The sequence below is a fragment of the Oxyura jamaicensis genome, chromosome 1, assembly GCF_011077185.1.
Source record: "Oxyura jamaicensis isolate SHBP4307 breed ruddy duck chromosome 1, BPBGC_Ojam_1.0, whole genome shotgun sequence".
NCBI classification, from domain to species: Eukaryota; Metazoa; Chordata; class Aves; order Anseriformes; family Anatidae; genus Oxyura; species Oxyura jamaicensis.
Genome location: NC_048893.1, coordinates 79,772,877 through 79,796,784, shown reverse-complemented (window position 1 = coordinate 79,796,784; position 23,908 = coordinate 79,772,877). Strand labels below are relative to the sequence as shown.

The following is a 23,908-nucleotide window of genomic DNA, read 5'->3' as shown; positions in this document are numbered from 1 at the left end:
AAGGAAAGGAAAGGAAAGGAAAGGAAAGGAAAGGAAAGGAAAGGAAAAATGAAAAGAAGGAAAAAAATAAAAAATAGAGATAAGAGCGGGGGCAGGGGGGAAAAACCGTGTGGAAGGAGAAAGGGGGGGAGAAAGGTGTGTGTGGGAGGGAGAAAGGTGTAAGGGGGGGGGGGAAGTGTGTGGGGAGGAAAGATGTTGGGGGGGAGAAAGATTTTTTGGGGGGGTGAAAGGTGGGAGGTGAAAAGGGGGGGAGAAAGAATGGGGGAGAAAGGTGGAAAAAAGTAATGATTTTTAATACACATTCTTGTTTATCAGAGAAAAAAAATGCATAATTGCAAAGCAAAACCAATGCTCAAATATCCAATACATTGAGACATTTCCACTATTTTGGAAATATCTTGATTCACCTATGTGGAGCCTAATTTCAAAGGATCTGCAGTATTTTCTGCAAAAATCTACCTTTGCTCAGAGAGACATCCAGCCACACAGGTGAGGCATTTGTCTGTGAACTCCAATGACTCTCATGTCCTTCTCCCTTCATAATCTTGACCCATGAGTTTTAGAATAAGGCATTTTCCTCTTTGCACTCTGAGACTTTCCTCTTGCTTCATTGCAACTTGAGAGAGCTCCCTTATCACATTCCTTTCCTCCAGCTTCTCCTGAAGTAAAGCAATAAGCACCTATGCCATCCACTTCTCACCTTTCTTTCTAGGTTATTTTGACTAGTTCCTAGTATTCAAACTTTTTTTATTCTCCATTCTTTTCTCCACATGAAAATCTCTCTTGCCTCCACTATATAACTTTCCCTGTCACTCTTTCCTCTCCAGCTATCCTCCCCACAGTCTTTCAGCATCTTCAGATTTAACTCTGCCTATGCCTCCATCCCCCGGCCTCCCACCCCGCCCCCCCCCCCAAAAAAAAAAAAAAATCCAACCTAGTAACTTTGGGATTTTGTCCTGTACAAACATGAAAAGCTGTCAGAAGGCAGGAGTCCAAGACCTCTGCTGTCTTAAAAACCCCAGCTACACAGCTACACTTGCTCCCCCATTATTTTGTTTAATAGAAACTAACATATGCTGTGATACCTAGTGAAAACAAAACAATCTCTGATAATCAATTCTTCCTTTCTTTGCCCATCCCAAACACATGGAAGTTAATGTTGTTTGTTCTCTTCCCACATTAATATTACACCACTTAAAAAAAAAAAAAAAAAAAAAAAAAAAAAACTTTCAAAATCTTTCTCTTTTCTCTAGCAACTAATTTTACTAATTTTATTTCTCGGCCTTCAAATCAGTCCATTTCTGAAGCTGACAATATTGTTTCTACCAATGCTGGCTGTCCCCCAAGTCTACATCAGTACATGAATAGCACTGTCTTCACTGTCACACCTCATGTGTGGGTGACCATTTGATCCTCATTGTCCAAACCAATGGAAGAAAAAAGAAAGGGGAGGAAGAAAAAACAAAGCAAAGCAATCAACCCTTTTCCCCCTTCCCCAGTCATAGACCTTATAGAAGTAGAAAAAGGGACACTAACTGAGATTTTAATGTTTATCTGATCTTCTTGCCCACACAATCCAAGTTGAGTATGTAAGTGTAGCACACCCTAGAAGCAGCTTTAATTAAGTGAGAAAATGGGTCAATCAGCAAGTCAGAATTTTTCCCATCAGTAGACATGATTCAAAGCCATTTCTCCCATCAATTACGTTTCCTTCAGCTAGAAATTATACCATTCAAACATCATAGCAGGCTACACCTCATCTGAACTTCACTGTAATCACCCCTGTGATACTAAATTATATTCTATACATCATTTGCTCAGTCCTAAAGGAATTCTCACATAGCCCAATAATTAAATTTGTGCAGTTTATAAAACCTTAGTCTGTATCAGTCCCTCTGCAACAATGTAGCACAGGATGCCTCATGGTCTTTCATGCAGCATCGCAGCCACAGCATGGACATCCTTATTTAGCTGCTGTTTCTGACACTTTTGTCATTGCTCAGCTTAACACATTTTGATTTTTTAATATAATTAGGAGCTATATTTTGATGAGATCCCTGCTTAACTATGACTATTTTTTTCAGTATGTTATTTAAAAAGAAATGTGGTAAATCATGACTTTTCTACTTATTTTATGCAAAGGTAGATTTATTCTCTAGACTGTTAGCTGTAATCAAGCAACATTCAATGAACAGTGACATTTAATAACAGAATATACAGTTGACAGAGTAAGATTCAAAGGGATCATCAAACCAGGGATCAGACCAGGTTCAGAACTGAAATTCTTATTCCTGTTATGCTTATTTTAAATTTATCTTCTTGTGTGTGTGTGAGTGTGTGAGGAAGAACATTTGAAGGCTAGCCCAGCTCTAAATGACCACTTACAAGCGTGGATCAGTTATAAGCTCTAGTGACTCACAGTGCCAATGCAATGTAATAGAATTGGTTTCATTACAGTTAAGTTATTCTTGAGCAGTATTGCGAATTAGATAGACCGAAACTATAGCTTGCTTAAATAATCTCACTGTAAGTTTTCAGATTGTCAGAAATGCATGATATGTGACCCATGCAAAGGGCACAGTAACAGATATGGTTGAATCTTTTGATGTCTATTTTGCAGACTTCTTATAGAATGTGATGACCAAAAGATCCCTCTATTCTGCATGGACATTCCAGTTCCTACTTTGCATTACTGCAGTGTATGTCTGAAGTAATGCTGGTGATATCAATGATATGATTCATAGTGTTGGTCCTCCATGTTGGTGGAATAGAGGAAATTTGGATTTCTGCTTACAAAAATTTTATTTCTCTGTCAGCATGGATAGTTTTGTTGTTAAAACTGATTCTTTCCTGATAATAGAGAGCAAAACAGTTTGAGGGTCTCCTGCCAAATAAGTCCTGACAAGTACAGTAAGGATAGTGAAGCCAGATACACTTGAAAAGGCCACAAAGTATGCTGATTGGAAAGATTTCCCATAGCATTCAAATATAATTGATAGTATTTCAGATGTAGTATCCTCCCTATCATGAGTATCAGTCTTGTTAGTATTGCAGACAAAAGCAATGCATAGCTGAGAAAATCAGATCAGTCTAAAAAAACTCAGTTTAAGCCTTGAAGAGTGAGATTTGAATATCAATAAAAATAAGCAATCTTGTAGACTCATTGTTGCTCCCAATTACTGCAATCAAGCCATAATATAATTTACATCATTTCCATCTGTATAGTTGAAGAGTAACATCCCTGTGCTTGCTATTTAGCATCCACTACCTGACACAGGATTAGAAAGCATAATCACCAAAAGCAGACCTCTGTTTTGCCTCAAATGTTTTGACTGCTTAACATCACCTAGTCAAAGCACCTTACAGAGCTGCTCAAACAAATCAGAAGTTTATTCTTATGAAAAACAAAAATAAAAACAATTCTGCCACCTTTCCTCATGCTGAAAAGTCTTAGAGCTGGGACATATATCTCCATTTCAACATCCACTATGCCTCTATTTGTCAAAGCACACTTGTACCTTGATTTCCTCCAGCTCTTGCAGCTCCTTCCTGCCATTCCCAAGGGCACACTCTTCTGTGACTGACCTCATACTGTCAACACAGTCAGGTAACTGGATTATTTGCTGATGATTTGATATATTCAAATGTACTACAGATTTCTTACAGTGTAAAGGGCTGACAGTTGTCTTTGTTACTGATTATTAAATGAAATGATTAAATATATACTTAACACTTATAGTCACAGACATCTGCATATAAATGTGTTGGTTTTTTTTTCATTCTCTTCAGGAAGTAGACATCTATACAGTGAAGACTGAAGAACTGGCATTTACTTCTGCATTCTGCCTCCAAATTCAGCGTAATGATTACATTCATGCCTTGGTCACCTATTTTAATATCGAATTTACAAAGTGTCACAAGAAGATGGGATTTTCTACAGGTATTCTGTGCTTCTTTTTGTTTAATTTCTATATTGGTGTGTTAGTACTGCTGGTTAGATGGTATATGACGGTTTACTATACCAGTAATGTTTCATTTCAGTGATAAAAATTCTTCTCGCTTTGGAGGAGGTCAGCAGGATGGGGAAAGGCAACTGCGTATAAGAACTCTGCAAAAGCAGTGGCAGGATTTCACAATGACTACCAAGCTTAGAGCTCAGAAGGAATCAGCCAGGAGTTTGTGCCCATTACTAGTTCTATTTTAATACTGTGTCAAGTTTCTCAGATTAAATATGGGATTGTTGCCTCTGTAAGAGAGAGAGCTCAGTTTCCATGAAACTATAAACTCAACAAATGTTTCTTGCTTTTCTGAGTCTAGAACAAAACAATTTTTTTTTTCCCAAAATATAACCACACACATACTGCTTATGTAAATTGTCTCTAACAACCCATCTGCAAAACTCTAACTTACCTTGGTGAACAGATACTTAAAAGAATAACTCCATTCCTATGAGGAATGGTTTGCCAAACCAAATAAACCAGCCGGTGTTTCAAGAAATGTAAATCCTCATAACCGGTTCAATGACAAGAACAAAATATTATTGCTGCTGGTTGTTCCTGCCACCGTTACCCAACTCAAAGTAATGTAAATGGAACGTGGTATAAGTTAAATATTTTGGGAAATATCTTTTTTTTTTTTTTTCCCTCACAGCACTTAGCTTTTCACTGAGAATCAAAACTTGAAGTACTTTATTAAAATGTTTACTTATATTTTATTGTAGAAGTATAACGTTATGGATTATATTATTTGATACCCCATATTCTTATGTTTTTTCAGTAAACACATTTCCCTGGTCTGTAAAGGTTTTACGCTACAATACTTCCCACACCATGATAGGTGTCAGTAACCAATGACAGGCAGAAATTACCAGTGCAAGTTCACTAGGGACTACTCAGACATCTGAATTTAAATCAGAAATTAAAACAAGTAAGTAAATCAAAATAAGTAAAATGAAAACCTGAAAGAGGGGCAAAGGAAATTGGCACCATTAAATTAAAGTTTACAGGTATAGCATGTACAGAAATAAACAAATTAATTCCTGACCAGCCAGTATTACACAACAGGAAAAAGTCTCTGAGATAAGTATCTAAAAGACTAACGCCCAAGGCAGAATAAAAATATCTCCTGAGAATATACTACTCCAGAATAATCCATTAATAAGCAAAAGGGAAACATTGGATACATCATTTAAAATACACTTGCAATAATCATTCCAAAAGGAGCCCTGTCACAAGGAGGTGTTGATTGCAGCTTTACATAAATTTTGTCAGAGTGGAATTGGTATTGGGGCCAGCTATATGCAGTATCATCTAGATTCTCCTATTCTCAAACAAGAGAAAAGGCAGTTCATCTCACCTGTTTTAAGAGAAGATGACCTTTCTTTGGAAGTGGCTATCTCTTTCCATTAGCTGAGAAGATGGTTTGCTTTGTCACCTCTCTTTGAGATGAACGTCGTTTCTGCAGTGTAGCATTCTGAGAAGGAGGTGAGAGTTCTAAATTTTGGATAATCCTCTGCCTCAGCTCTCTCTAGCTTGAAAAGGCAAGCTTTTCCAAACAGCAAGTAGGGCAATACTGGAGGTCCAGGTTTCAAGTAGGATTGCAAAGTGTGTGCTGTTGTCCTCAGGATCTAAAACATAATTAGTTTTCTCCCAAAGATAAGGAGCAGCACTGGGATTTTGAGGGAAAAGAAATATAAATACAAAATAGTTGTCTAGTGCATGCTCAGGCCTGAAGACAGACATAAAATGAAGACAAACCCAAAGTGAGTATTGATTTCTAAAGACACTGTCAAACTAATTAATCGAAATACTTGAGCAAAGGAACCCCAGATTTAACCGGGACGAACACTTGGCAGAATTTATTTTTATTTATAAACTTAAGGGGCATCAAAGTGAATCTACTAAGCAAGACTGGGGGTTCATTTAGATCAGTATCCATCTCTGGCAATCACCTATAGCATACAGCATTAAAAAAAACTAAAAGCAGGTCAAGGTGCAAGTACCCTATCCCCAGCTGCATTCTTCTTGAAACATCTATTTTGTGCTGTTTCAGGATCATGAGTCAAAGATTTTATCTGTGTCATTGTGATTAGCAATATTTTATGAAGCTTTCTTCCATGGTTTTGTGAAATTGTTTTTGAACTAATTTTCAATTCCATCATTCAAATAACCTAGTGGTAAAGATTTCCTCAATTTATATATAAGTTGAAAGGAAAAAATCAAAAAAAGTCCCTGTCATGATCAGTAAGCTTCTTCATAGACTCCTGCTTGTTGGGTGAATCCACATCTGACATATTCCAGTAAAAATCATATGACAACCCTCTGACATTCAATTGAACGGTGTTGTTGTAAAACATGATCGTTAATATATTATATGAGTTAGATCATTCTATGAGAAAAAAGGCCTTTTTTCAATTGTTTGCAAATCTTAATTTGGTTTATAAGGTAAAAGTCCAATTTAAAGGTCAATAGTAATGCCTATATATATATATTTTAGCACCTGATGCTCCCTATACTCACTGGAAGCAAACTGTCTTCTACTTAGAGGACTATCTAACTGTGAGACGAGGAGAAGAAATCTATGGAACAATATCCATGAAACCAAACGCAAAAAATGTGGTAAGTCAGCACCACTGCTTCTAATTCCAACTCTACTGATGACAAATGTTAATCAATAGTAAATAAAATACATATCAGTAAAACGATGAGCATGCTAAAGGCTCTAAATTCATGTTTATTAGTAAGAGCTGTAGTCATAGCTTCATCAAAGCTCATGACAGCAATGATCAAAGCTCATGACAGCAATGATAATGCAGTGTTAACATTGCAGAAGACAGCTTCCAAACAAGCTGGCAAGGAGAGGAAGAAATGGTCCAGATACATCACCAAGTCAGCTGCCCTCAGCCACCAGTTTGGCTCATATTTTGTGACACAAGCAGAAAAGGGTCTTTTCACATTGTCACTAAAATCAATGGTAAGACCCACCTGCCAAATATGGGATGATCAAGAGTAAACTCCACACCTATGCCCACATTTTCCACTCAGTGCCCCAGAATTCACCCTTCAGGAAATTAAGTAACATTTTTCAGTGAATCTCTGTTTGAACTCACTAATTAAATGTACTTGAACTCACTATGGTTGTTTCAAAGTCGTGACTGTGCACGTACTGATGTTTTCTTTAAAACTAAAGCCAAAACACAATGGATATCACACTATAATGACTGAGAACTTCCTCAGTTTCTCTGCTATGGGCTGATGCCAGTGATTCAGAGCTTCTTTAAACTTGTAAGGAGACTGTGAGACATGGAGTGATGAGCAACCCCTCCCTGTACAGACAAACACAAGTATGGCTTCTGTGAGAAACAGTGGTACCATTTTCAGCCAAAACCCTTGAGCGGAATCTCCCCACTTTTTATTACCACATACAGAATTAATATAACCTGATAATAATCCATCCATGCAGTTGCAGTTTTTGGAATATTGTATTTGTTGACTGTGGCAAGTCTTAACATACCATTACCTTCCCTTTTTTTTTTTTTTTCCATTCCTTTTTTTCCTACAAACAGATTGGATATGGTTTTCATAGTAGTGTTGATACAGGGGAAAAAATAAGAACAAAATAACCTTGTCATTAAAACAATCACATTCACTCCTGAAGCTTACTGCTTGCTGTGAGAGTAGATGAGAACAGTGTGTTTCCCACCTTGATGTCCTTGGGGGGACTGAAACATTTTCTTTTGGGCTGTAGTGAGATGGGGGTCTCAGTCACTTCTCCCAAGCAATAAATGTTAGAGCAAGAGGAAATGGCCTCAACTTGTGCCAGCGGGGGTTTAGGTTGGATATTAGGAATATTTCCAACCTGACAGGGTTATGAATCATTGAAACAGGCTGCCCAGGAAAGTGTTTGAGCCATCATCCTTGGAGGTATTTAAAAGCTGTGTAGAAGTGATGCTTAGGGACATGGTTTAGTGGTAGACTTGACAGGTTAACAGTTGGTCTTGATGATCATAGGTCTTCCAAACCTAAATGATTCTGTGAATGTATTAATTCATTGCCCTTTTATCTAGAGGGTAAAATAAAATATTTCAAATTTGTTCGAATAGAATCTGAATGCAGATTTAGATGCTAAAATAAATGTGTTCTTGATAGTTATCTTAAGACAGACTATTTTGATTCTCTTAGTTTTGAAGGGCTTTCTTAGTTCTTTGCTCTTCTGAAACATGAAGCCTGTAGAGATACACTTTCATTACGTTGGTCTATGTAGTGCAGCTTTCCAAAAAAGATGTGATTATAAGATAAAGAATGGCTGAGGGTGTGTCTACAATGGGAAGTTTACCAGATCTATTCTGGAATAACTCCTAGTTTGAAAGCCCTTTACGCTAAATTAAGATCATCTCAATCAGGTATGCCTTAAAAATTATTATAGAATACTTACGATAGCACAGCATTTCAGGCTGTAACCAGGACACTAAAGCAGCCTTGAGCAGAATACATAAATATACCCTAAACATAATGCTATTACACTACATCCTGCTTTTTTAATGTTAGCAACATTTAAAAAGAAGTTTGAAACCACAGTACGCATCTCCTGAATCTTCAGGTCTTTTCAAACTCAGAGATGATAACTGAATTCATAAAAAATTAACGGTCTTGCTTACATGTTACATTTAAATCTTTTTACAGCGTGACCTGGATTTCACAGTAGACTTGGATTTCAAAGGACAGCTATGTGAAACATCAGTATCTAATGACTACAAAATGCGCTAGCAAGAAACCTCTTGGTGAGATGAAAAGAATTGTATGAAGTCCTGAACTGCTGAACTTCAAGCTAGGAACAAGTGATCACAAGATTATTATATTAAACATTAGAATGTTTACTCCAATGGAAAGCGGTAACCTGATTCCTCTTGCAGTTAGTACAGAGGGCTGGGATCCCTCTGTGAATGTACAGTGTACAGAACCACAGCTTTTGTCAAACATATAGGAAAAACAAACAACAGTATTGAGTGTTCTGGTTAACTTTAGGATGGCAGAGGATGCATATAAAAATTGTACTACTTACTGTGAATTTCTGGTTCTTCCAAGCTTTGCATGTTACAGGTGATTAGGGCAGTGTCTTCAATATAGAAGACCACTAAAACACATCACCATGATAGTATTGAATATTAATTAAATATTAAATATAGTATAAATATTATATATAATACAATATAAAATAATATATATATTGTACATGAGAAAAAATGTTACTTCATAATTGGAATTTGTTTTGTGATTACTTAATTTTCATTATGCAGTTATGGAAAGATAATAGCACTACTCTAGGCAGTGTTATATTCCAGGTGTCATTAACTGTCCAAAATTAGAGCTTTGGGAAATATTCCATGCAAAATGTAGGTAAGAGCTGTGACTTTATAGACAGATCAACAAGTATCTCTTACAATATCTATCTGGAAAATATGGACCATGATTTTTAAAATTCACCTCCACAACTGGACCTCAGTCAGAGCTTAAAAGAACATTAGCATTTTATTCTTGAATATATTATGTGGTGAGTTTTTATAGCTGGATTTTGCATGAGACCTTCTGAAATCAGACAGCTGGTATTTAAATGTGCTGAGTGCAAAGTCTCTGAAATGGTGGGCAGTTCATGTTTTTTGGCCTTGTAGTTTTTTTGCCCATTTCTGTTCTCTGCAAGATTCTTAATACAAAACCATTTTCAAAAATAGGAGATTAGTGTTTCCTTTTGTTGATGTTTTAGATGAGTTTTAATATGCAAATACTAGTCTCAAGAGTGCAGTGATTTGCTGGAACAAGTTGATGTCTTTTAAAAAGTATCTATAGCTTCTGATATTACTAAGATGTCTGTATCTTTCCCATCCCCTTACATTCCTTGTTTTCATTACAATACCTTAAGGTTATAGGTAATATATTAACTGCTTATAGTTTTTCATATGTATGCATTGAGTATTTTTAATATATGAATATTGATCATTTAATCACAAGTAATTTGTCAAAAACTGCATCATTATTCCTAACTATAAATCTTCCAGTCACTATAACATTAGGCACTAAATCATGTTCCATCATTTATTGGATGAGTTGCCTTTTTTTTTTTTTTCCTGAAAAGTCTTTTTAATCACCTGTAAATAAAGCTTACTTGAATATGTGAGCTAAGAATGCTGCTCATCAGTAAGCTGTTTGCAGGTTCTTGTTTTGCCAGCATAGGATTGTCAGCTTTTCACTTTTTAGAAACCTGAAATATTGCTTTTCTCTTCATGAAAACTGTACAGCACTTCAATTTTCTTATAGTCTAAAGATTATGGTCTAGGGATTGTCTTACATGGTATCTATGTAGAATGAAATTAAACTGTAATTCAGCAGTAAAGGTTACTGTTTGCAGTGTAGTTCATCACAGTTCTTTTAAAGCACTTTATTTCATATTCTTGGAATGGGGTAAATAACTTTTCTCACAAAATTACTGGCATTATTTCTGTCAAATATTGCTTAATTTTCAAGAGATCCAAACAGTAAGTAATGGCTTAGAACAGAAAAACCTCCAGAAATCTCTTTCTGTCAACACTTCTGTGATTCTAGAACTTCAAGGTAAGGAATTCTAGATATTTTTTCTCTGCTCCCTCCATTTATATAAAGATACTCTTGACTTTAAAACAATGGCTAGACCAGTCAGTTTCAGCTCTGGGAGCTTTTCTTCACATCAAAAGCATAGCACATACTTCTCCATCACATAAAGAACTAATCAAATCACAGTGATCAAAAGGAAAATTTAGGCTTCCAAGGCCCTTACACATGTTACCTACCACTAATATTCTGAAAGCATCAATGAGTTTAGCATACAGAGGGTCTCTTAGCTCAACATCAATGAAACATAATTGCAAGGAGCTTGAGAGCCAGGTGCAATCAGTTGATAGGCTGATAGGATGTTGTGGTTTAACCCCAGGAAGCAGCTAATTACCACACAGCTGTTCACTCACTCTCACCTCCACCCAACTGAATGGGGGAATCAGAAGATCAAAAGTCAGAAAACTCATAGTTTGAGATAAAGACAGTTCAGTAAGAAACAAAAACACAAAACCAAAATAAAAAACAAGTGATACAAAACACAGTTGCTTACTACCAGCCAACCAGTGCACAGCCAGTCTCCAAGCAATGGCAGCAGCCACCAGCCAACTCTCCCCAGTTTTATTGTTGAGCATGATGTCATATGGTATGGAATATTCCTTTGGTCAGTTTGGATCAGCTGTCCTGGTTGTGTCCTTTCCCAGATTCTTGTGCACACCCAGCCTACTTGCTAGCAGGCAATTTTAGAAATAGAAAACACCTTGACTCTCTCACTGAAAAGCACAGATCAGCAACAAATAAAATATTAGTATGTTATCAACATTATTCTCCTAAATCCAAAGCACAGAACCATACCAGATACTATGAAGAAATTATCCCAACCAAACCAGGACAAACTCCACCCCTTATTCCATACCATTTACATCATGCTCATGCCTACACTTTCCAGGCATCCTCATTAATCACCACCACCTTTCCTAACCTTTTATATACACACACAGATCTCATTCCCTTAGTCTATTGGTCATATCTTTAAAATGCCTGTTGAGTTCATTTTGTCCGTGACTTTTGGCTCCATCTATCATAATGGTCATTCAGGACAGAGAGATGGTGTGTGGCATTGAATTGTTGCATGCTGAAGCCAGCTCTCATTCTATCACCACTGCATTTGCCTGGTTCCTTACAAGATTCACTAGTTCTGGTGACTCCTACTGTAATAGAATTGACATGATATATAGCAGCTGCACCAGAGTTTGACTCTTCCCATAGATGAGTTTGACTTTTCCCAACACAAGAGTAACCCAGACTGTTTCTCAGGCAGTTTTGATTCTCACTACCTGTATTTTAACCCCTTCTATAGTATGAAGAGGTTTTGATTGGGTGGGATCAAATTTTCTGGCAGATCCTCTAATGCTAACTTAGAAAGTGGCCTTTGCTGAATGTGTATCCCAGTGCTTGAATGTCCCAGCAACCACTGTTCTCAGTATAGTCTTTAATAGTCCACTGTATTGTTCAGCTTTCTGGAGGCTGGTGCATGATAAGGAATATGATATACCTGGCCCAGGTTTATATGAAATTGTTTCAGAAATGAGTCTCACTGTCTGATTCATTTCTGTCTGGGGTGCCAAGTCACCATAAGACTTGCTATTCAAGGCCTAGACAGCATTTTGGGTGGTGTTATGGGGCACAGGATATGTTTCCTACCACTGAGTATTTACTTCCAAAACTGTTAGTACATAGTGTTTGCCTTGACAGGTTGGTGGTAGTGGGATATAATCAATCTGCCAGGCCTCCACATATTTAAGTCACTCAACATTCTCCATATCAGAGAGGCTTTAACCACTTGGCTTGCTTGATTGTGGTACATGTTTTGCACCCATGGATAACCAATACAGCGATGTCTACGGTCAAGTCCATTTCTCGGTCATGAACCCATCTATATGTTGCATCTCCTCCTTGACGGTCTGAGGTGCCATGGGCCCAACAAGATACCATGAGATCACACACTGTCAGTCCTGTGCTGTGGTTATCATGGTCTTATTCAGAAGAGGTAACAGAAAACTGGGAAGGGGTGGTGACCTGGCGAGTCAGCTACACTCTGTGTCACAGGCACCTTAAAACAGACGCATCATTTCTGCTTTACACATTTTAACAGAAAAAAGACCTTGCAAATTAAAATGATGCAATTTTTCCAGCATTTGTATTACATACTACAATAATAACTGTGTGTATGTGTTGGGTTTATATTGCAAGGCTTTTGTAGCGGGGGGCTGCAGGGTTGGCTTCAGTGAGAAGAATCCAGAAGCTGCCCCATCTTGGATAAGGGCTGGTTTCAGCCACTCCAAAGGGATCTGCTGCTGGCCAGAGCTGGGCCAATAAGCGATGCTGTTTACACCTCTGTGAGAGCAGATTTAAGAAAGGGGAACAAACCTGCTGCACAACAGCAGCTGGGAGAGAGAGAAGTAAGAAATATGGCCCTGCAGAAACCAAGGTCAGTGAAGAAAGAGGAGGAGGAGGTGCTCCAGGCACTGGAACTGACCTTCCCCTGTGCCCTGTGGAGAGAGCCATGGTGGAGCTGGCTGTCCCCCTCCAGCCCATGCCATATATTTGGAGCAGTTCTTGAAGACCTTCTGCCTGTGGGAAGCCCACACAGGATCATTTCAGGAAGAACTGTATCCTATGGGTGGGACCCCACATTGGAGCAGGGGAAGAGAGTGACCATGGAGGAATGGCCCCCATTCCATGTTCCCCTGCAGTACTAGGGGGGAGGAAATGGAAGAGAGTGAATGGGGGAAGGTGTTTTTATTTTGTTTTCTTTGTTTCTCACTTCTCTGGCTTGTAAGTAATAGGTAATAAAATCTCCCTATGCTGAGTCTGTCTTGCCCATGACAATAAATATTGAGTGATTTCCCTGTCCTTGTCTCAACCCTTGAGCCCTTTTCATCATATTTTCTCCCACTTTCCCTTTAAGGAAGGAGAGTGAGAGAGAGGTTGTGGTGGAAGACCTGAGTAAAACCATCACAGTGTGGCGATGTTCACGGTCAAGTCCATTCCTCAGTCATGAGCCCATCTATATATTGCATCTCCTCCTTGATGGTCTGAGGTGCCATGGGCCCAACAAGATATAAATAATTCACCCCTATGTTGCTAATTTAGATCCACCTAAGCCAATTCAATTCTAGCAGCCTGATCCACCTGCTGGTTGTTTTGATGTTCTTCAGTGACACAGCTCTCGGGTATGTGAGCATCTGTGTGATATACCTTTACAGCCAGGTTCTCTACCCAGGCATCAATCTCTTGCCCCAGTGCGGCAGCCCGGATAGGTTTGCCTCTGTGCTGCCAATTGCTCTGTTTCCACTGCTGTAATCAACTGCACAGGGCACTTGCCACCATCCATGAGTCAGCGTAGTGTTAAAGCATTCAGCAGTAACTAAAGCCAACTGGCTGGCCTTCACTTCTGCAAACTGGCTTAATTCACCTTCTCCTTCAGCAGTTTCTGCGCCTTTTTGTTTAGGGCTCCATACAGCAGCTTTCCATCTGATGCTTTCCTACAATACTACAGGACCCATCAGCAAAGAGGAGATATTGCTTGTCATTTTCTGGTAGTTTATTAGGCAGTGGGATCTCTTCATCAGACATCACCTCCTCTTCTGGTGATAGTCTGAAATCCCTGCCAGTCCATGATCACCTCCGAGATTTGTTTCTGTCTGGGGTGTCCTATCCAACCCTGTTGTGTTATCAGTGTGACCCACTTACTTCATGTAGCATCAGTTGCATGATGTGTAGAGGGAATCCTCCCTTTGGACATTCAGCTCAGCACAATTAATCGAGGTTCCAAGAGGAGCTGTGCATCACTACCAACTACTTCTGAAGCAGCTCAAACCCCTTCATATGCTGCTAGTATCTTTTTTTCAGTTGGAGTGCAGCAGGCCACAGATTATCTGTATCCCTGACTCCAGAATTCCAAAGGGGTGCTTTCTGCCAAAGGCTCTTGGTGGGGTGTTGCTCCCCCGCTGTGGTGTAAAGCAGTTTTTTTTTCACCTTGTCCTGTCCAGCCTTGCCCAAGGGCTACTGTACTTTGTTTAAAGGTTTCTCATTGCTTAGGGGCCCATTTTAAATTGTTCTTCTGTGTCACTGGATCCAGGGCTTACCATCAAACTGTAATTTGTAATATATATTCTCAAATGTCTCCAATTTGTTAAATACATCCTCAAAATAACAACAACAAAACACAAAGAAAGTTTGTATTTCTTTTGTGCTAGTTGGTGGAGACGTAGCTGTTATCTTATTGGTCATAAATTCATAGTATGGTTTGGGTAGCAAGGCACCTTAAAGATCGTCTAGTTCCAACCCCCCAGCTGTGGGCAAGGACACCTGCCACTAAATCAGGTTGCTCAAAGCTCAATCCAACCTGGCCTTAAACACTTCCAGGGATGGGGCATCCACAAGTCCTCTGGGCAACCTGTTCCAGTGCCTCACCACCCTCACAGTAAAAGAATTTCTTCCCTATATCTAATCTAAACCTACCTTCTTCTAGTTTAAAGCTATTACTCCTTCTATCACTACACTCCCTGATAAATAGGCCCTCTCCTGCTTTCCTGTAGGCCCCCTCTTTAAGTACTGCAAGGCCACTATGAGGTCTCCCTGGAGCTCTCTCTTCTCCAAGCTGAACTTCCCCAGCTCTCTCAGCCTGTCTTCAGAGGAGAAGTGTTCCAGCCCTTTGGTCATCTTTGTGGCCCTCCTCTGGATTTGTTCTTATATGTCCATGTACTTGTTATGCCAGGGGCCCCAGAGCTGAACGCAGTACTCCAGGTGGGATTTCCTGTGAGCAGAGTAGAGAGAGAGAATCACCTCCCTTGACCTGGCCATGCTTTTTTTGATGCAGCCCAGGATACAGTTGGCTTTCTGGGCTCCAAGTGCACATTGCCAGCTCATGTTGAGCTGGTGCTCTGTTGTGATAGTATTTGCATCATGTGTGATACACAAAGATGAGTCAATACAAGGTACCTGACAAGCTGGAGAAGATTCATTTCTTCCACTTTTTCAAGCAGCTGCTTCAGCATCCATTCATCACTACGATAAACGTGTAGTTTTCCATCTCCCATTTGTTGCAGTTGGAGGATCTGAAGGATCTCAGAAGAAATTTTTTTCTACCATTACTATGTGACTTAGATCCTGGTACTCTGTGTCATTTCAACACTTAAGTCAGAGGAAATTAGCTAAGTATTCTCCTGTATTTTAAAATTAAAGAAAGTTTAATTCATTTTTTTCCCTGCTTGACTTCCCATTACATATGGGAATAGAGAGCTCTTGTGATCCAAGGAAAATATATTTGATAGTTGCCAGCTCTGATCAGATCCTCAGTCCCTAAGGACCATGTCCCATGGGATGGATCTCATCCACTAATTTTTTGAACTGTTGGAACTTGGCTCTTCTGAAGTTCAGGGTCCTGACTTTCCTCTTAGCTAAGCCCATATCCCTCAAGATCACAAACTCAACCAGGACATGGTCACTGCAACCTAGGCTTCCTCCAGTCTTGACTTCTTTAATGAGCTCTGCTGTGTTGGTGATTACCAGGTCAAGTAATGCCTCTCCTGTGGTTGTTTTGTCTAATACCTGGATGAGGAAGTTGTCTTCAAGGGACTCCATGAATCTCCTGGATTTCTTGTTTTCTGCCATGTGGCTTTCCCATTAAACATCCAGGTGGTTGAAATCCCCCAGGAGGATGAGAGCCTGTGAGCACAATGCTTCCTGTAATTGGAGCAAGACCTTTTCAAAAGACTCCTCTTGGTCAGGCAGCCTGTAGTAGACCCCAACCACAACACCCTTTGTTGGTCAGTCTGGTTCTTAATTTTTACTCACAGGCTCTCAACCTGCTCTTGGCTGTTTTTTAAAGGGAACTCTTCACAATCTATCCATTTCTTAACATAGAGGGTAACACCCCCACCCTTCCTTCCCTGCCTGTCTCTCCCGTAAATTTTGTAGCTCGCAAGCTTCACTGTTTGTGATGAGCAGTGAAGACACAGCTCTCTGTTATCTGTGCAGCTGATGATGTTAGTGTTGTGTATCTGTATCTTTGCAATATGTATTCAGACTGGGTTTTGCTGGACTTGAGAAAAAGAACAACCGCAGACATATTTATTAGGCTGGGATGAAAGATACCTCATGAATATTAGACTGCACCAAATTTGCCTTTTGTGAACAAAGAAAAATAAATCATCTTGGTCCCAGGATTCAGCCACTCCTTACCATTGCCTGTCCTCAAGTTCTGTATTATCCCGCTTGCAGACTTTCTGTGCACACTAAAATACATCCAAACAAAAGCATTCCTGTAAAAGTCACATGAAGAAGATCCAACTCATGTCATTGTCTTGCAAAAACAGTATGGTCTTCAGGGAATTAACAATTAAGGACCTGAATTTGAAATATGGTGGTATTGTATTAAAGCTGGTATTAAGCCTTGAAATTGTCTTCCTGAGGCCGATAGAGGTTGGAAGAAACACTGCTAATTCTGACATCGATGGGGTAGGAAACACGCTACTGCATAGGAAGAGAACATTTGCAGTCAATTAGCAAAGCCAATATTTAAATCAATGATGCTTCTTCCCTGACTGAAATTGGGATAAATAGTTGTTTTTATTGAGGTTTAAATTAGGGGGTTGCATTAGTTCACCTTCAGCCAAAACTGGACACAAGCTATTCAAGTCTGGCTAGATTCCCATGATGTATAAAGTGCAACAGTTGATAACGCAACACATCCCTTCACATTAAGTAACAGACATTAAGAATCAGTCTTGGGAAGCCAAGAGAAAACTTTTTCCTGTTCAGAAATGAATGCTCTTTTTGTTCTTTGGGGGTTTGTATGCATTTCAATGAAGGCAAAGGGAGGGGTATTTAATTTGGGTGAGCAGATTCCCAGGAATCATCTTGGAAAAAGCAACAGCTAAGCTCATCTAGGACTACTTGGTACATCTGACATTGATAATGTGAGGAAAAATCTTGTTTATTCTACTTGACAGGGAAGGGGGTCCTAGCTGGATCCCAACTCATGAGAAAGAACATTTAAGTGCTGGTGTGGAATAGGAATTATATAAGTGGAAGTTTCCAAACTTTACCTTATAATTGTTGCCACTAGATAAATACCTTTGATCAGACTGAAATCCAAAGAGCACAATTACATAGTGACAAAGGTTTTATTTGAAAAATTACATTTATTATTACTTATTGAACTGTAGCTTAATTTTACCATTTATTTTCAAATTCATTACTCAAATGAAAAATGACTTTTTAAAAACATTTAGAAAATTGATTGAAAATGTAATGTATGTAACATTCTCATATAAAATATTTAGTTTTGCTTCATATTTTAAAGAAATAAATTATGCCATGGGTTCTACTTTGCTAACAAACTCACCATCATGAACAATCATTCCTGAATGCTTATCACAATAGCTGGATTCACTGAAGTCAAATGCCAGCAAAAATGACTGCTGATCATATGCTGACTGGGTGACGCACTCTCAAGTTTCTCATTTTCATTTATATTATATAAATAGTTCCAAAATTAATTATGACATTCAGGTTTTTTATGATCCAGGGTGGACCATGATTTTCTAAAACAAATCCCTATGGGTTTGATTTCTCAAGCACTGTATTTCAGTGTTAGCAGGCTTTGCTTAAACAAAAGAAAACTGCTGTATAGCAGATGCTTTAGAAAAAAAATCAGTCATGTATTTTGGTACACAAGGAGGGATTTTTTCTTAAAATTGTTAAACCCCACCAGATGAGATTATTGAGATTTTTGTTATGTACTCCTCAAATGCTACAATGTTTTTCAAAATCTTCCTCAAAAGATCCATTTCTGAAAATTCTGCCTCAGGAATATTTCGCATGAAACCTTCTGTTAGGCTTTTGGAGACAAAAAGCTGCCCCATTGACCATAATATATTTTGTGCTATAACCATCTATAACAGTGAAATGGGCTTCCTATGTACATCTATGTTTTCAACTATGGCAGTGAATTTATTTGAATGTTCAAGCTAGCCCTGATTGCTTTGGGACTTCTACAGGACACCATGCAACTATTAGCCCAATAGAGGTTCACATCAAGCTCTGGAACACAATGCAATACAGCTATGGCAAATATGGTAAAGAGCCCAGGCTGATTTGGTCCAAGTGCAATGCTAATTAGCCAGTGTATCACCATGACTTTTTTGTTTCTGGAAACTAAGCTTGATCTTTCCATGGCACCCCTTCACCCTGCAAACATCACAGATTATTTGGTAATAACTCAGGCAAGGCTCCATGGTATCTCAGGGGCCTGTATGGACATACCTAATTCAGCACATCTAGGTGGGAAGAAGGGCTTCTCATCAAGTACATATATGAAACAATTTGTAGTGTGAATAAGTTAATGCTACGTATGATAATCTTCAAAGTTCTTCAGCTCTTTGTTCGTGTATATTTCACACTAAGTTTTGAAATATCATCTGAAATTCACAACTGCTGGTGTGCTGGTTTTAAGCAACTAAGCAGCTGACTGTTTTGATTTTTAAAAAAGCACCACCACCAAAAAAAAAAAAAAAAAAAAAAAAAAAACTAACAAAATCAAGATCTGAAGAACCTGATCCTGCAGTGAAGCAAACAGAATGATTCAGATGTCATCCGCACCAGTAAAAATCACATTTTAAGTGGTTTTCTTCCTATAATAGTTATTTATTATTAATAATGCAGCAGCTTCTGATCACAAAGAAGGATTCAGTGGTGTTAGGCATGAAACGGAATAAAAGACTGTTATGCCCCAAACATGTTGCAACTAACTAAAGACCATCGGTGTAAATGTGAAGATAAGAACATACAAGGATTCTGGGGATCGCTTACACCTACATTCCAAACACAGCAGTACACATTTTTGGAAGATAAGGCAAATCTGATGGTGCCATGTAGTGTGTTATAAATGTAAGCCTTTTGTCTAAACATACCCCCAGCATATTATGGCCTAATACAGCAAGACTTTTTATTCACATCAGGTTGAAGTTCAATGGTTTTCTCTTTCATTTTATCTTCGTGTTCCTTTAAAATCCTGGGAGAAAGAAACAGTACTTTTGAGAAAAATTCAATAAAACCCAGAAGAGATCAAAACAAAAACATCTCCCCCAAGTACAAAAAATATATAAAATTGACCAAACTTTAACAAAATGTCATATTTTTATGAACTAATAAACAAACAAACACACAAAGAAGTATAATTATGGTGGCTCCATGAAAAACTTATTTTTTCATTTAGCTAGAAAAATGTATTTGGTGCTGATTGTTAGCATTTGCTCTATTAGATAGATTCAAAGCAGTAACTTTCATTTGTTATTTTTTGAGGCTGAAGCAAAACAAAAACACAACTGGCTATCTAGATGTTCATCAATTACCTGACTCATTGCCAAAATTTCACTACCTTCAACAATGTTAAAGATATGCCCCTTCGTTAATAGTGTTTTCACCTGTATAAATAGTTCAACGGGGACAGATTTAACAGTAGTTTTACCCCCAGCCTTTATATCACAGAATCACAGAATATCCTGAGTTAAAAGGAATGCACAAGGATCATTGAGTCCAGCTCCTACTTCCACACAAGACTACCTAAAAATTAAACCGTATGTCTAAGAACATTGTCCAAACCTTTCACATAATCATAGAATGGTTTGCATTGGAAGAGACCTTAAAGATCATTTAATTTGAACCCCCCTCCTGCCGTGGGCAAGGACACCTGCCACTAAATCAGGCTGCTCAAAGCCCCATCTAACCTGGCTTTAAACACTTCCAGGGATGGGGCGCCCACAACTTCTCTGGGCAACCTGTTTCAGTGCCTCACCACCCTCACAGTAAAAGAATTTCTTCCCTATACCTAATCTAAACCTATCTTCTTTTAGTTTAAACCTATTACTCCTTCTCCTGTCACTGCACTCCCTCTCCTGCTTTCCTGTAGCTCCACCCCCTGCTCTTCGGTATTGGAAGGCCAGTATAAAGTCTCCCTGGAGCCTTCTCTTCTCCAGGCTGAAAAAACCCATCTCTTTCAGCCTTTTTCAGAGAAGTGTTCCAGCCCTTGATCATCTTTGTGGCCCTCTACTAGACTCATTCTTATACATCCATGTACTTCTTGGGCCAGGGGCCCCAGAGCTGAACATAGTACTCCAGGTGGGGTTTCAATGAGAGCAGAGTAGTGAGGGAGAATTACCTTCCTCAACCTGATGGCCACACTTCTTTTGATGAAGCCCAGGATACAGTTGACTTTCTGGGCTGCAAGCACACATTGCCGACTCATGTTGAGCTTCTTGTCAAGCAACACCCCCAGGTCCTCATCAGGGTTGCTTTCAATCCATTCTCTGCCCACCCTGTATTTGTGCTTGGGATTGTTTTGAGCAAATTTGCCAATGACACTAACCTGGAAGAGTTGTTGACTCTGTTGAGGGTGGAAAGGCCTTGCAGAGAGATCTGCACAGATTAGAGAGCTGGGCAATCACCAACCGCATGAAGCTTAACAACAGCAAGTGCTGGGTCCTGCACCTGGGATGGGGCAACCCTAGTCATATGTACAGTCTGGAGAACAGCCCCGCAGAGAGGGATCTGGGGGTTGTGGTTGATAGCAAGCTGAATATGAGCCAACAGTGTGCCCTGGCAGCCAGGAGGGCCAACTGTATCCTGGGGTGCATCAAGTATGGTATTGGTAGTCAGTCGAGGGATGTGATTGTCCCGCTCCACTCTATGCTGGTGCAGCCTCACCTCAAGTACTGTGTGCAGTTCTGGGCACTACAGTACAAAAAGGATGTGGAACTGTTGGAGAGTGTCCAGAAATTGGCTACAATGGTGGTGAGGGGCCTAGAGGGGAAGACGTATGAGGAGCGGCTGAAGTCGTGGCCTGTTCAGCCTGGAAAAGAGAAGGCTGAGGGAAGACCTCATCACGGTCTACAGCTTTCTCACAAGGGGGAGCAGAGGGGAAGGCGCCGATCTGTTCTCTTTAGTAACCAGTGATAGGACCCAAGGGAATGGTGTCAAGCTACGACAGGGGAGGTTCAGGCTGGGTATCAGGAAGAGGTTCTTCACCAAGAGGGTTGTCTTTCTCTGCTCTAAGATGAACAAACCAAGTTACCACAGCTGCTTCTTTTACATCTTTCCCCTTTAGACCATTCACCATATTTGTTTCCCTAGATATAAAATTCCAATAGTTTTACATCCTTCTTATATTGTGGTGCTCAAAACTGCATACAGTGCTCAAGGTGAGGCTGCACCAACACAAAGCAGAATGGGACAATATAACTACAAAAATCCACCTCTCACTCTCTCCCAGCCCTGAGGCAGACAACTGCAATGAGCAGAGGGAAGAAAAAAGCACATCCAATGGTGTGCTTCAGGGACTCAGCAGCTTTCATTTCCAAACATATTTCTCCAAACCTCCAAGAACTTCCTGCAGGAGCCATCACAACATCCAAGACCCTCAGTTTTCCTAGCATCACCTCAGGTGTTTCTGGGTCCATGCAAAGCCTCACTAGTTTACATGAAAATCTGTGTGAACCTGAGTGACTGCTCAGTTGGAACACAACAGGGTCAGGCTACAAAACAATTTAAAAGGAACAAAGAATTCATCACCATAAGTTCCTATCAAATTAATTTAGCAAAGAAAATTAACTCAGTGACAAGGAACAGTCAGGCATGTTTAGAATTCCTAGATTGTATTTTCTTCTTACCTAGCTAAGTGAAGCACAGACTTTTTGGTATTGTGCCCAGAGTATGCACTGCATTCATAGAAAATTAAATTGTAGTCCTAGGATCAAAGAGAAAGACTCTTTCAATTAATTTTGCACAACTTCTCATTCACGTTAAAAAAAAAAAAAAAAAAAAAAAAGCAACACAAATACACTGAAATATTCAAATAAACCAAAATACATCATTTTAGGAAAAAAGAAACATCATTTTTATTATGTATCTAACAGTAAAGAATAACAAAAGAAAACAAGTCTAAATGTGCCCCCCCAACTATACGCATCTCTTAACAGATACTTGTTCTGTACTGTGCCCTTCACTGTAAGAACCTGATCCCTCAAAAGCTGAAATGCAAACACACATTCCAAGGTAATGAAGTTTTGAAACTTTTCCTTGTGATGATGAGGCAATTAGAGCATCCCTGAGTGCCTGACAGTGCAGGTGAAAATAATTCCAGCAATTTTATTTTTTTAATCTCAGAAAACTTCATCAGTAGCGTTTCTGTACTCAACAGTTTGAGACTAACATTTTCCAGCAGTCAAATGACAAGCTAAAAACCTCAGCAAAAAATAACAACTAATTAATTCTGTTTAATTTTTTGTACTTGTGAAATTTTTCTGCACCTTCTTTCCCAGGCAGCCTGCACTTTTGGTTTTGCAGCCTCGGAGAGCGTTGCAATTAAGATCAGCGGATAAAAGGATCAAACCCTAGCAACATTATCAGTGCTTTGGCTGAAGACTTAACACAATAAAATCAAGAGGTCATCTGCACAAAAGCCTGACCTGCAATCAGTGATGGCAACTGATTTGAGAGGGAATGACAGATTATCCACTTCAAAGCAGGTATCTGACTTCTTGCACAAGATATTATGCTGAAGCTCACCTACCTTCAATGGTATTATTACATGCCCTTTTTACGTATCTGTACTTCCACCTTTTATTCACTTTCCACTTTTCTGTGCGTCTTATTGCTATTTATGACAGTAACTTAAAATTCAAAGTAGAAAGTCAGTAGCTCAGGAAACAAAAATCACGTATGCATATTTTATGCATTATTTTTTTTTTGGCTTTCTAACATTGTGAAAACATCAAGTTGAATGCTATTATGGTGATTGACTTGCGTAATTTCCATAACAATAAATATGGTATCTTATTTTAGCAGGTGTAAAAAAGGATTCAGTATTACCAAATGTCAGTTTTCAATATGTTGTAAATATATATATGGTTTAATCTCATGAACCAAGCCATTGACACATAAACCAAACTAATGACTACAAGTGCGTTTAACCAAGTCAGAAAAGCACAAACCAGGAGAGGAGAGAAATGAAGAAATGTTAGTTCTGACTGTTGACCTGCTCAAATTTCTTACTGGAAACACAAGCAGAAGCTTGAAATCAAATTTACACTCTTTTTTTTTTTTTTCTTTAAACTTTCTTTCCTTTTTTTTTTTTCCTGCTCAACTGTTAAGAACTCAAATAGAAAAATCACTGTGGTCAGTATCTAACTAATCTAAGTTAGTCATGTAGAAAGTGATGGTATTCCTACATCTTTCTTCCCCGCAAACAACAGCTTTCACAT

The 23,908-nt window shown here is 39.0% G+C and overlaps 2 protein-coding genes across 5 annotated transcripts in view; one reads left to right on the top strand and one right to left on the bottom strand.

Annotated features, from left to right (window-relative positions):
* PRMT8 (protein arginine methyltransferase 8) overlaps positions 1 to 10,386 on the top strand; it is a 71,980-nt gene extending 61,594 nt beyond the window's left edge. Inside the window, exons 8-10 of the mRNA XM_035313382.1 lie at positions 3,790 to 3,940; positions 6,496 to 6,617; positions 8,682 to 10,386. Of these exons, the coding sequence (XP_035169273.1) occupies positions 3,790 to 3,940; positions 6,496 to 6,617; positions 8,682 to 8,765 (357 nt within the window). The 3' untranslated portion in view covers positions 8,766 to 10,386. The remainder of the gene's footprint in view (positions 1 to 3,789; positions 3,941 to 6,495; positions 6,618 to 8,681) is intronic.
* An 8,211-nt stretch (positions 10,387 to 18,597) lies between these two features.
* The window catches only part of CRACR2A (calcium release activated channel regulator 2A), a 69,530-nt gene continuing 64,219 nt past the window's right edge, over positions 18,598 to 23,908 (bottom strand). For all 4 annotated transcript variants that reach the window (XM_035313365.1, XM_035313352.1, XM_035313347.1 and 1 more), the window contains 2 exons: positions 22,316 to 22,392; positions 18,598 to 19,662 (listed from right to left, as the gene is read on the bottom strand). In XM_035313365.1, coding sequence (XP_035169256.1) covers positions 19,572 to 19,662; positions 22,316 to 22,392 — 168 coding nt within the window. In that variant the 3' untranslated portion in view covers positions 18,598 to 19,571. The remainder of the gene's footprint in view (positions 19,663 to 22,315; positions 22,393 to 23,908) is intronic.